The sequence below is a fragment of the Hippocampus comes genome, unplaced genomic scaffold, assembly GCF_001891065.2.
Source record: "Hippocampus comes isolate QL1 unplaced genomic scaffold, H_comes_QL1_v1.1 scaffold111, whole genome shotgun sequence".
NCBI lineage: Eukaryota > Metazoa > Chordata > Actinopteri > Syngnathiformes > Syngnathidae > Hippocampus > Hippocampus comes.
In genome coordinates, this window is record NW_017805698.1 from 1,010,144 (window position 1) to 1,024,877 (window position 14,734).

At 40.6% G+C, this 14,734-nt stretch overlaps 1 protein-coding gene across 7 annotated transcripts in view; it reads left to right on the top strand.

Annotated features, from left to right (window-relative positions):
- Nucleotides 1–14,734, top strand: part of epha3 (eph receptor A3) — a 91,935-nt gene that overhangs the window by 14,226 nt on the left and 62,975 nt on the right. For 4 of the 7 annotated variants that reach the window (XM_019882435.1, XM_019882437.1, XM_019882440.1 and 1 more), the window contains exons 3-4: nucleotides 25–36; nucleotides 748–1,408. In XM_019882435.1, the coding sequence (XP_019737994.1) occupies nucleotides 25–36; nucleotides 748–1,408 (673 nt within the window). The remainder of the gene's footprint in view (nucleotides 1–24; nucleotides 37–747; nucleotides 1,409–14,734) is intronic. The other 3 variants (XM_019882438.1, XM_019882439.1, XM_019882442.1) reach the window with 1 other exon arrangement.

The following is a 14,734-nucleotide window of genomic DNA, read 5'->3' on the forward strand; positions in this document are numbered from 1 at the left end:
TCCTCTCTCATCGCTTTCTTCCAGTGGAGGGAAAATGTAAGATAGCCATGAACGTTCCTGGTATACACTGAAATCTCTCCATACTTTCTAGCTTCTTTATTTTCGTAGTAGTTACCGCACGTTTCTATTAGTGGCATTACTGTTACGTAGATAGCCAAAAACTGCAGTCCTCACTTGTAGATCAACTGTTAGTAAAAGGGGCGGAAAAAAACATTACGAGATTTTTTTTTTAAATGATGATCTCGTAACTTGTACTGATTTTAATCATGTTTTTTTTCATCTCTAGAATAATTGACCAATTTGTTTACAATTCACTGTTCTATAATAGATCTGGTAGTGGTATTTTTCCGCCCTTAAGTGTTTAGATTTCAGCATGGATGTGTCTGAATTGAAATAACGTAACTGTGAATCTTGCAGAATGGCAATAACGTTCTTTTTTCTCTCTATTATCCTTCCCTATTTTTCCTTATTTCTGCTTCTCTGATGCTTCCCTTCTTTCTTCTTCCACTCACCCCAAATACTTTTCTGGCACATTCTCATTCTTTAACTTCTGCCTGCTTCTCTTTCCTGATCTTTTACTTCAACGGTTTCTATCTTTAAATACTTTCTTCTCCTTACTTTCTCTTTCCTTCCTGCAAATTTTCCCCTGCATTTACCTCTGCGACTTGCCTATCTTTTGCTTCTCTTCGTCTTCCCCTACTTTTGTCCCTTGTCCCTTTCCATCCATTTCCTTTTTTTTTTTTGCAGTGGGAGGAAATCAGTGGGGTGGATGAGCATTATACACCCATCCGGACTTTCCAGGTGTGCAACGTAATGGAGTACAGCCAGAACAACTGGCTTCGCACCAACTGGATCCCTCGTCAGTCAGCCCAGAAGATCTACGTTGAACTCAAGTTCACACTGAGGGACTGCAACTCCATCCCACTAGTTCTGGGCACATGCAAGGAGACCTTCAACCTTCTCTACTTGGAGACCGATGACGACCAAGGTAGTCACTTCCGAGAACACCAATTCTCCAAGATTGACACCATAGCTGCGGATGAAAGTTTCACTCAAATGGACCTTGGCGACCGCATCCTCAAACTCAACACTGAAGTGCGTGAAGTGGGCCCCCTGACCAAGAAGGGCTTCTACCTGGCATTCCAGGACGTGGGTGCCTGCGTCGCTTTAGTCTCTGTGAGGGTTTACTTTAAAAAGTGCCCAAACACAGTGAAGAATCTGGCCTCCTTCCCTGACACGGTGCCAGTGGACTCCCAGTCACTGGTTGAGGTGAAAGGTTTATGCGTCAATAACTCAAAAGAAGAGGAACCTCCGCGAATGTACTGCAGCACAGAGGGCGAGTGGCTCGTGCCCATTGGAAAGTGTCTGTGCAACGCAGGCTACGAAGAAAGGAGCAGCACCTGCCAAAGTAAGACAGTTTTTTTTTTCCCTCTTGCGCGCATTCATCATTTGCTGTTTTATTGTGTCTGTCACTTTCCCATGTAACATTTATTTTCTTTTATGCATTCTTGAACCGGCCTCCCTGAATCACACGTTGCCTTTTGTCATTGAAATATTGGATGTCTTAAAATGCACATTTACCAAACATAATTTCACACCCCATATCTGTCAACCCAGAACCTTTATAACATAAAATGTCCAATCTTTGTTTTAAGTTGATGCGTGTGTGTTCTGTGTGTGCAGTTCAAAAGAACCAAAGAAAACCATAGTGGGGGTGGATGAATCAGCAGTCACACATTTATTTTTCCATTCATGCATAATGTGTTATCCAGGTCTTGGCTGTGGTGTTCAGCACACGGTAGTTTGAGAGTAAGCCGCTCTGTGTCACATCATTAACTTGGGGGGAATCAGAACCAGAAGAAGTGATAACATAGAAGAAAGAAGAGGGTTGGAGAACGGATGCTAAAATACGAAATAACTGTGGTGGTGGTTGTGGGTGTTGGAGGAGACATGAGTGAGTCGGCATTAAATCAAGTCTGGAGATACTCAATTTCACCCTGAATGTGTATTGATACCCTGGAGGTGGTTTCCAGCTATCCTGGTCTAATTTTGGTCTATGGTCTGCTTACGACATTATCAAGCATGATATGCAGAAGACTGATGTGAGTTGTCAGTCGGTTGCAGGAGCAAAAGTACGCAATGAGTGCATGGTCTGATTTTCTTCGACTTGACCTCAACTTGAGTTTTTACCGATGTGAGTAAAAAGTATCAGTTCTCCACGGTCCTTCTATTTTTTTTTTACTTGTTCTTGCATTTCATTTTACGTGTCGTTTTCAAATATATTGTATTGTTAAATATCCATCCATCCATTATCCGAACTGTTTATCCTCGCGGTTATCTTGGAGCCTCTCCCAACTGTCTTCAGGCAGTAGGCGGGTTACACCTTGAACGGGTTGACAGCCAGTTGCAGGGGACACATAGACAAACAACTCTTCATGCTCACACTCACACCAAGGGACAATTTAGAGTGTGCTATTAATCTGCAATGCATGTTTTTGAAATGTGGGAGAAAACCGGAGTACCCGGAGAAAACCCACGCAGGCACAGGCAGAAAATAAAAATCCCACACCGGAAGGCCGAGCCATAATCGAACCCACGGTACTGTGAGGCGGACATGCTAACCAGTTCAACACCATGCCACCCACTGTTAAATATATTCGTTTTAATTATCCATCCATTTTAGATGGCCACTTGGCTTCAATATGGCCTCAGGTGAGATAGAGCCACTTGTAATAGGGGTACAAACTCATCAATCAATTAGAGGGCACACAGAAAAAAAAAAACATTCACCTTCATTCACGCGCATGTGAGAGGAAGCCACTTCAGCTTGGGGAAAATGCTTGAGATTCAAGACTAGAATTTCTACTATGAAGGAGACGTGCCAACCATGATTTCATTTATTTCTTAATTTATTTTGAATGCATTATAGGAAATCTGTCTCTGATTTTTGGTTGTGATGTTGCCATTGGGACCAAGCGACTAAGTGAGTACAGAGGATTTGTGACGTAACGGTGATGATTTTGCATCAAGCGAGCCTTGGCACTACAAAACTTTAACATTTAAAATACACAATTCAGGTATACGGGTTCGAAAACAATGAATTCTGAAAAACATAATCATGACCTAGGTTACCGACAGAAAGTTTCTGTTTCATAATGTTCCAACTAGCTACCACAATGCATGCATTTCTTATTATTCCGAGTCAAATGCATAATTTAAAAATCAGATACAGCATACTGTGACACCCTGAAACAAAATTGGAGCGTCATAGCAATTGATAGCAATCATTTTCCAGAGCTAACACAGAGTCTTTGAACAGAACTCAAACATCATGCTGCCCCCATTCTTCCCCATTGCCTCTTTTCTCACTATCCCATATATAAACATGACAACCTCTGCTTTTTCGAAAATTGTTATGGAAACTCTAAGATTACACATATCAGTGGTTTCTGGCAACTTCCTGTTTAATTCATGCTCTTCTGGTTTATGCATGTGTTTACATTTTTTTTTTTCAAATCAAAGCCAAAAGTGCTTGCAGACACAGCATGTGCTATAAAACCCCAAGCTGTCTTCAATGTGGCTGGCAGCAGTGGTTTATGTCATTCTATATGTTCTGCTCCGGAATATGAAAATATGTTCCAAGCAGACATTTCTTCCCTCGCTGTCCACAATGACTGTAATGTTCTTCTTGTGCAGTATAGGAGACAATATCTGCATTTTTTAAAATAATATCTGGTTGCAAATGCTGCCATGTTGATGCACTTTCCAGACCTCGGCTCATTGTGAATTAAAGATCAAAGAGAGTGTCATGGGTTAAAACCCCTGCTGGTGGGGCCAAGGGAACATCTTTTCTGGGATAGTGGACTTCTGGTAGACTCACTGTCCTCATGCTTTATCATGCAGGCATCCTGTCCTAACAAAACATCAAAAGATAGAGGAAACAAATGTATACTTGTTTTGCACTGATAAATGAGGATTATCATGAGTTTTGGGTGTTCTGATAACGCTTAGAAACAGACATTGACCAGACAAAGACATCCACCTCTGACCGAGGTTATGACCTGTGATGGCTGAAATATCGTTAGAATAATTCGAAAAGCACGTCCGCTATAATGACGCAAATAACTGTCATGTCAAATCAAATCCATAGTACGAGATTGATGTCGTGTTAAGAATGCTTCGACTTTTATTGTGTATATGCGAATGCATAATGTTAGCAAACAGCACCTTGTAGCCAACAGCAAGCCCTTTAGCCAATCAACCTTTTTTCCCTTCCTAACGCCATGTGAATTGTGCGAATGTTTGGATGTACTGGACAATCTCTTATTGAATTCAAAGTGCTCTAATGGACTCTAATAAGGTCTTATGTTACTCTGGAGTGGGACAGCTGCATCAACAGGCCCCTGCATCCCCCACATGCAGCCACCACGGGCCCCAGAGCATAGCTCGCTGCCCAGGCCGTCTGTGTTAACAGACGGATGGGTGTATATGCTGTTAGGTCACCTTACAGACCGATAGCAGGGAAGCTGAACACTTATTTACAATGCAGTACACGGCTAAAACGGATAAATAATGGCATGTGTAACCCATATCGTCTCCACAGACAGTAACAGTGGCAGTATCAAAAATGAAGGCAAGGACCTCCAAAAACAAGCAGCAACTGAAGGCAACCACTCTTCAGTACTGGCAACGCATCTGATTTGGGTGATGATCGACCATGCACGATTTTTTTTAAAATCCAAGTACAGTACTGATAATTAGTTGACACTTATATTTGCATCTTTTTTTTTAACTTTCAGAAATTGATATTTTCTGTCAAATGTGTCATTTTTAATGAGTAAATGGCATCGTTTTCTGGAGTGTCTCAAATCAAAGCTGAAAGTCCACAATTTACTGACATCTTGATTAGAATATTTTAAATCCATCGTGGTGTTTTATAAAGTTATAATTCTAATCAATGTCATCGCTCAATTACTTCTGCAACTATATGCTGTTATGCACATAAAAGTTCATCTCAGATCACATTTGAGTAATCAGGTCATTCCTGAGTTGAAGAGAATTTTGCCATGGAATGTGATCAGCTAGCCGTTGGTGTTTTTTTGTGTTAGTGATTCAAACTGCTCTTTGTTGAATATTTCATGTTTTGTTTTTCATCACGGCCGTTGCATTAATGCAGGATCTTCCATTAACCGACACCTCTGGCGTGATGAGAGAGGGGCCAAGAGAGAACATTAGAGCAGTTTTCTGTTTATACAGACACAAAGTGTGTTTAAAGGGCCTCTACAGAGTACACTACGTTCTAATCGTGTATGTGTGTCTGTGCGTGTAGTGTCCCATCCATACTGTGAACTGTTTATGTAAACAAGGTTGTTGTTTTTTTCAGTGGTACCATCAAAAGTAAGCATGTCTGTTGTTCGAAACGGAACACCACGGGCAATTTGTAATGATCCGAAGGTGTGTGCCGAGTGGCACCGAATGGAGGCTAAATGCTGCGAGCGCATTCGGATATTTCATCATCTGTGTCACAGTGGACGGCTTGGGGTCTTAGTGTGTGAGCGGTTGTGACAGTGGTGGCCGAGATTACTGTATGTTTTGAGAGTCGCCTTTGCGCAGAGAATGTGGGGCCAGATCTAATCAAGCTAAGTCAGTCTTTCATCTGTCATTAGAACAAACTGCAGCAGGTGAAGTGACTCCTGTCTACCATCAGTGTGAAATTCCTCCGACCTTAATTTGATCCTAAAACAGCAAACGGATGTCTGTAAGGAGAGTATGGATGTGTGTGTGTGTGTGTGTGTGTGTGTGTGCGTGTGTGTGTGTGTGTGTGTGTTCGTGTGTGTGTGTGTGTGTGTGTGTGTGTGTGTGTGTGTGTGTGCGTGCGTATGTGTGTGCCCCTGTATGTGCATTTTGCAAACGCAAGCAGCTGTCCAGTCGCATGTTGATGAGAGGCCAAAGTTTACCTTCTCACTTGATGTATCAAGACACCCAATCCCTTAACCGGCCAGCCCTGTTGTTAATGCTTTAAATGATAACACATTGATACAGTAAATTTAAAAAAAAAAAAAAAAAAAGGATTTTCTCCGAAACTCAAATTTCTTGTCACATCTGTTTGACGAGTGTAAAAGGATTATTTTTGGTAAATATTGTGCCACTAAATATAAATGACCACAATCACCTTGATTAACACCCCCCACCCCACAGACTTTGTAATTTTAAGGAAAACCAAGACTTCTCAGTCTTCATATTGTGCTGTTTTGTTAAGCATAAGTGGATTTGCTCATCTTGAAGTGGCATTATGGAATGTGCTCCATATATACAGTCAGTTATTTTATTCCACTAGGTTATTGCAATAATATTGTTGTCTTTATGAATTCTCTTCGGAATGTTGAGAATAGCTGAGATCAACCAAGGATGTAATACAATTGAGTAGATTAAATTTGCCAAATATGATGCACATTTGGGGGCATGTGAGTAGCAATGATATCAGAGCAATCTACATTAAACATGTAGGATTCGATTTTGTGTCCAGGACTGAGATCTAAAATAACGGGAGCAAAATTACGTGTTCACTCTGACAGAGAGGTGGTTGCCTCTCGTGAGCCCGTTGGCACACTATTCACTACGATTGCTATGTTTAAGGAAGATCTGAAATGTTTATTCACGCTAATGTGAAAGACATACTCTCTGCGATAGATGAGAATATGTAAATAAAATGATATATTGTGACAATTTTCGCTTCTTGCATTTCAAAAATGGCAAACTATTTTGACCCAAGCTATATGTTCTAGGGTGTGTGTTTTTTTTTTTTTTTTTTTTTACACTGAAAAAAATGGTACACTGAATTTACTTAATTTTATTTGGTCAAGGGATTGCCCCTCCCTTTTGTCGTGTTACCTTTTGCGTGTCTCCCTAATCAGTACACCTGCCTCCCCTACTCACCTGTGAATCTTCATCTCGTCAGCCACTGGCAGCATAAAAGCCAGTCTGAACGGCCACCCGTTGCCAGTTTGTCAGCAGTCTTTCCTGCCGTACGCGTTTCTGCTGAGCCAATCATCTGCATACAGATACATTTTTTGAATAATGGTACAGTTCTGTATTTTTCCTGTGTCTCCTCATAATGCTTCTGCACAGCACTGCTGTTCACACCAGCCTTTTAAAGATGCTAAATCATATATTATTGTTCATTTTAAAAATCATTTTGTTTGGCACAGATTATTGCATTTGCATATAGTACTTCCAAAATATGCAACCTGAAATCATTGGCATTTTTGCACTTTTGCCAGAAACAAACCTGCATGCGCCCAGTTAGCAGATCAGCTTTTGTTTATGTAATAATAATAATATGAAAAATAAGAACAAATGGAAAAATATTTCTGCGATTTTCCCAAACAGCTTCCTAGCGAGACATTTTCGGCTGGGCTCTATAAAATCACATTTATTGGCTCCACTTTGCTCCCCCAGAAACTCTGGCTTTGTTTGTGTTGACCGTTATATAACCACTGGCCTCTCGAGAACATGTCATCTCTGCTTACCCATGAGCGTGCATCTGTATAATATACTGTACGTCTCTGTGTTGTAAGCCTTTATATTTTTATCTTCACCGAGTAAACTGAGCGATTGTTCTCCGTTCCAGCAGCACTCAGCTACACATGATAGTTTTACCCAAGATAATGTCTTTTACTGTTTGCTGAACAGATTCGGGCTATATTGCACTTTGTGGTTGAGTGTGGAGTTATTTAATACTACGCAGAGACATCCAGCAGAATGCAGGCATATTTTAAACACAGCCATTCATATCAAATCATCAAATTGCATTGTCCGGTGTATGGATGCAATTTTCTTTTTTTTTGTTTTTGGTATATGAAGTGTTATACTGTATATGGCTATGTGTTGTAGGCTAGTGTTCCATTGCATCCGCCCTCTCCTCCCCTGTCACTTTAGTTTAGCGTGAAGGCTTTCTCTGCTCTAGTCTTTTGGCTGGGTGCTCCCTGGAATGTAGCCATTTAAAAGCTAAGAAAGAAAAAGAGAAGACGAGGCAAGAAAAAAAGGACATGGTTAGGATTTAGGGCTCCAGTTAGAGAGGTCTCGTGTGGTGGTCTTATGAACTTATTGCTAATCATTATTTTTATTCTTTTTTTTTTAACTCAAACACATTTGGGCCTGTGAGAAGTAGCTATGGAATAAATTGCGGGTTATTTTTCACAAACGCAAAGCAAAGTATGGGACCGTAAATTCTTACTAGCACACAGTCCCCACTCCAGAAGATGAGAACCCAGTCTGTATCATTTGACTTTTTGGGGCACCCTCCATAGCCTTGATGTGTACACAAAGCTAATTAAAAAGCTTAGTGAGGGGCCTGCAGTAATCATACCACTCCACTACACAGCAGCCTGGAGGAAAGTCTGACTGGGGAAGGGGAGCAAAAAAAAAAAAAAAAAAGGAGTGTGGAAAAAGTGAAAAGAGAGAGGCAAGAGGATGAGCGTGTAGTTAATTAGAGACAGCATTAATTCAATGACTAGAATTGACAATGCAAGGCAACTCGGCAATAATTCTGACCGCTGGAGCATATACTGGCCCCTGCGTGCATGCGTGCGTGCGCGCGCGCGCGTGTGTGTGTGTGTGTGTGTGTGTGTGTGTGTGTGTGTGTGTGTGTGTGTGTGTGTGTGTGTGTGTGTGTATACGTGCCTGCGTGTTTGTGTGTGGAAAAGAAAGAGAGAGCCAGACAGTTAAAATAAAACACACTCACATGGTCATCCTTTGCAAAGTGACACATTGCAGGGTTATAAGTGTTTTTTTTTTTTATAATACTGCACGTGAACTGCACCCAGGCAATGTTTAACGTTCGGCTATATCGTCACCGTTGTTTCCCACAGAGCAGAGAGAATATTTGCCTGTGAGTAATGTTGTATACTTTCTTTGTGTGTGTTGCTGATCCGTGTGTTAAAGTAACAAGAGTGTAACGGTTCACATATACTGCAAAGTCTATGCTATTTTCTGTTAGCCTGTCTCTTGCATTTCACGTTATTCTGCATGATCACATTAAGATAGCAGACTTTGAAATTGTATTGTTTGGTTGATTTGGTTTGGTTTGATTCTTTTGTTTTATGTGTCAGTTTTACAGCTCACTTCAATTGAGAACACACACTCAGGAATAGTGCATTCTTAATAAGTTTATGTGTGTTTTAATAAGATTTAATGTCTCTAGAGTGTGTGTGTGTTTTGTGTGTGAGAGTGATGGAATAAAAACACAAAAAATAAAGAGAGTTTATTTGGCTTATCACTATTGTGGATTTTCACCTATTGCAGGTGTATCCTTCAGAAAAAAAAAGAAAAAAAAACCCTCAGGTTCAAAATGACCAATGAACCAAATTTTTGTGTTTCGTGTTGTAGTTGGCAAATAAGCAGCCCATAGCTAAGGATGCAAGCGGGGTTTGTTAATTGTGGCATCATTGCCCGTTGTGCTCCTCTTTATGGGCCTTCCACTGCAAGCTGGGGGATGGCGTGTAAGCCTGTCACTCTGAGGCCCTAGTAATGTTGGAACTTCAAAGCTGTTGGTAACCACAGGCTCAGGAATTCAACTTAACACACAGAAACAAACACGCCCCAAATGGACACTGGACACACACACACACACACACACACACACACACACACACACACACACACACACACACACATTCATTGAATGGATAGAAAGATAGGGTGTTTATTTGTTGAAGAGGCCTGGCTAGTTGACAGCACCACTTCCCAGTGGTCAGTCTTTGTGTGTGAGCGTGTGCGCTTGAGGACTGCGTGCGTGTGATTGTGTGTCTTTCCACAGGAAGGAAAAGATACAAATACAGAGCAATATTTTCTATGTGCATGTTTGCATGCAAACCACATTCGCAATTGATGGGTGTGGAACTTTCCTTGAGAGGGATTTTATGGTGTGTGTGTGTGTGTGTGTGTGTGTGTGTGTGTGTGTGTGTGTGTGTGTGTGTGTGTGTGTGTGTGTGTGTGAGTGGCCTTACAGTGACAGCAGGATGGACATTGTGGGAAATGCTGTGTTTACTGACACTGGGGATGTTTGGAAACACGTGGAATGTAACAGGGAGGTCAAGCCATCACTGCTTGATTGGCACGTAAAAGTGAACTGAAAAGGAACAACAATTAAGGGAGATGAGGTACAACTGAGAGGGTGTCACACAAAACGTGCTGTCAGTGGTTTCAAGACTGCTACTGAAACTCTCAAATTAATATTCGAAGATGTCTGTTGTTAGATCAGCAGATATCGCCATGCAGTATGATTGTTCAGTGGTTGTTCCCAGCATATATTGCTTTTTGATGTATCGGTAATAAAATACAATAAAATAAAGGCCCAGCATATTTGCCCCACTAGATCAGAACAGATAGCCCACGGATCTAGTTCCACTGTACATTGCTTTTGGATGTATACAAAAGATAAAATTAAATATAGCGTTGCCTGAAGATTCGCCACTTATTAGATTAAAAATAAGTGGTTGTCTTTTTTTTTTAAATCTAGATTGCCATTGCATAAATCCAAAAAAATGATATCATGTTGCCATGTTTGTTCACTTGATAAACGGATAATGTGCACTTCATTTGGTACCCAGTAAACACAGGGGCTGTATAACAAATTCTACCTTTGCAACACTAGCAGTATGTCATTTATACCGTTTTGTACTATGATTTACGTTCACAATATAAATGTTTTTGTGGCGATATTTTACACCATTCAGTTAAATATTTTGGGCCGATGTATTAGAAAGAGCTTTTGTGCGATGCAGTGCGACTACAATAATAAAACTACTTTTATTTCAAATAATAGCATTCTGACTGTGTCAAATCCGAGCAATGTCTTCCTCAGAGCACATTTTTTGTACTAGATTTTATTAAATTGCAGGTGTATCCGATGCAGTGGCAAATGTGTTGAAAAGGCCCATTACTAAAACCCTGTCATGTGTGAAGCGTGCTTGTCCTTCAGACTCATCTGGGCGCTGCATCTGTCAAGTGTCTCACTTATCTAAACAGCTCCTGTAGGCATATATGGCAACATTTTGAGTCGTTGTCAGGAGCATCATGTCACTGTACAGCTGCAATTTTGTTAAAGAAGCTTCCAGCCACATAAATGTCTGTCTTGCACCAGCCGTCTAATCTCAGTGCACTGCTTTGTCACAGACGCAAGCGTGACAAGAATTTCCACCAACTCTCCAATGACGGCGAAACAACATCTGTTTTCACTGGAAATAATTGCTATTGCTCAGCTTCGTCTCATTCTCTTTTTTTCCCCCCATATTAAAGAGAAGCAAATGACAACGGCTCTCTTCATCTGCCCAGACTAAAATTTTATGCTCGATGAATCACACAAACATTTTGAATACAATTCTTTATGATATCACATGTTGTAACATACCCTCTTGCTATCACACTGCCACAGCATGTCACTTGTCTGGCCCAAGTAGGAGATTTTTATTCTGGGATGCTGAGAGGAGCGGAAGAGTGTTTGGTCTAACTGGCTTTTTATTTTGGACATATGTTCAGTTCATTGAATACTCTAAACCAGTAGTTCTTAACCTTGTTAGAGGTACCGAACCCAACCAGTTCATAGGCACATTAGCAGAACCCTTCATTAGTGAAAAACAAAAATATGACTTTTTACAAATTCAAGACATAAAAAACACATTTATTAAAAACAGAAAAGAAGTAAATAAAATTTCAAGACGTATCATTTTAAAAAATTTTACAACGTACTATCACGACAGTCACACGTTGACTACTGAGAACTAAATTTCCCACAGCACCGATTGGACAAGCAATGTCATGTGATCATCTGCAGCCAGCGATGGCCAAGCGGGCGTGTCATAACTAATTGACATGTTGAGTCGGGTGTGTCTTAACCTCCATGGCAGAGGCTCCGTCGAACCCCTGAGACCCATTCACCGAACCCCTGGGGTTCAATCGAACCCAGGTTAAGAACCACTGCTCTAAACTATCCTCAGGTGTGAATGTGAGTGTGAATGGTTGTTTGTGCCCTGCAATTGGCTGGTTGGGATTCAGGTCCAGCACACCCGCAACTCCACTGAGGATAAGTAGGATGGATGGATGGATGGATGAATGATGTAAAGATTCTTGTCTTTGACATTTGTTTTATCACAATGTATAATTATAGCATGAAATGCTTTAATCACAGAGCAAAAATTGTCTTAAAAGATTGTATGGGACATTTTTTTCTGATGGCATTGAAGCAGTTATGATGGAAAACAATTGAATCAGATTGTCATGTCTATATTTAATATTGTATTGTATACAGTATGTAATACATGTTGTCTGCAAAACGTGAAAAAAATTATTCAAATGAACAGTAAATTAACAGATAAATTAATCTTTGGTTACACTTTTAACTTATGTCTTTGTTGCTATACCTGATAAGTTGACTTTGGTCTCCTTATTTTTTTCCCCCAACTTAATTAATTTGTGTAAACAGCAGATCCTTAGGGATAAATTTCGTAGGTGTTTGGATGTAATTGAGTCCCATACAAGAGATGCATCCAAAGTCTTGCTTTTGTAAAGATGACACTCAGTTTTGATTTGCTCCCAGGAGGGATTGTGCACGTGTTCGTTATTTTATGGTCTGTGACGAGGACTTTTGCTGTAATTCCTGGAAGAATATCTTCTCAGTTGACAGAACAGAGTTCAATTTAACATCAACATTCTATCTAACTTACTTGTGGTGTTATTTATGTCAGCATAGTTTCCATTTGAGGTCTAAAACAATGGTTTTGATCTTTCAGGATGCTGATCTTTCTTTATTTTTTTTCCCCCAATGACCAGTCTGTGAGATTGACATAACCTCCAAAAGATTGAAGATCGACCTAAAAATGAACCTGCACAGTATCAAATGAAATTCAAGTCTCGATTTGGTATATCTTTGAAGTTTACGATCTTAAAAAATAATAATAAATAAATAATGCTTCAGCACGGTTATTCCTAAACTGGACAGTATAATTTGTTCTGTTTCATGTTTCCTTTTTTTCACTTCTGAAAAGACAAAATAGAACTAGGAGCAAAATGTTCCACCACTTTTGTGTGTGATAAAGCCAAGGAATGAGAAAGAGAGAGAGAGAGAGAGAGAGAAAATAAATGCACAATTTAAGTGGGAGAGACACATCTGTCAATATGCTGCATACAAGTCATTAGTAAAGTAGTGGCGGTGAGGACAAGAAGACGATGTGCTTACCACTGCACAAAAGCATTCTCAACACCCACGTACACACACACTCTCACACATCCTGCTGTTGTGCGGTATACAAATCAGGGAGTTGTGCACGTTGCCCTTCCGATTTATGATATTTGCTTGTTATTGATTGAAAACAGAGCTACACTCGGCTTTACAAACTGATGAAATATGTGCAGGTTTGAACTGGTTTGAAATGGGATTCGAAGTTTGGAGTTAAAGACCGCTTAGTTAAAGTTGACTGAAAACTGACACTCTGGAGATGAGTCATCATCAGTTCTCTTTAGACTCTATGTCGGAGAAATTTCTCAGTGACGGGAGAACATTTGGGCTCAGTTAAGCTGTCTGGTTTGGCATCACTGACTGGCAACTGACCCGAGTGGATCCTGCGGCTCGCAATGTCTCCAAAAATACAAACAGTGATTTAGAAAACTGATGCTCACTAAATCTTCAAGATGGTGGGCAAGATAAATAGATCGTTCGCAATTATGTTAATCTCAATTCATGTTTTTCTTCTTTTTTTTCCAAGATACGTATCGAATCATCTTCTATTGGAGAGAAGCACCACCCGAGCAACAACACATATCACCATGACGTTTTTTTAATCTTGTTGAACACAAAAAAAAGACGAACATTTGCTGCAAGTAAAATAAAGCTAAAAAACGAAAACAAAGCTGCCCTGAAAACGAATTAAAACGAACTAAATTAGCATTAATTAAAAAAAATACAACTCAAAACAAAATAAAAGCAAAGTTAAATTCCCAAACCATAATAACCCTGGTGTACACACAGAGAACTTCTCCTCAAGCCGACAAGTGTCCAAGCGGTCCATATGCTCACTTTCCATGCACCCACGAGCCTGCTAGCTAATCGAGATAAACGAAAAGCTCTCTGCACGCTCATTTATTGCACAGTCCACACTTCTCTGTCCACTTGCAAGAGGCAGAACGGTGACATTTACCCTCAGCCGTAGCGCTTGACTGAGAAATGGTGTCAGACGAAGTGACGTGCGTGAGTGTGTGCAGTGGGTCATTTGCGTGCAAGCTACATCATGCTCTGTATGCATATAAGTACATGTGAGTTTGTGTGTGCTGATTAAAAGCGGTCAGGCCTCAGCGATCAGGCCTTTAACTGCCCTGCACTCTGAATGCCAAACACAACTGAGCATGCTCAGTGCAGCCAAGCATGGTGACTGCAACACGGACGACCTTAAAGGCCTGCAGCTGTGTGGATGTTTGGGTGTGTGTCTTTCCTCATCTCTGGCTTGGCCTGTACCCTATGACCAAGGACCAGTCTTGAGCAGCCGTATTCCTGTTTGAAAACCTCATTACTGATTACCTAATGCACATACGCAATCCTTAATAAATCTAACTTTAGATGTGTTTGCTGCAAAACCTGCCAACGTGTGTGTGTGTGTGTGTGTGTGTGTGTGTGTGTGTGTGTGTGTGTGTGTGTGTGTGTGTGTGTGTGTGTGTGTGTGTGTGTGTGTGTACTTGTTTATGG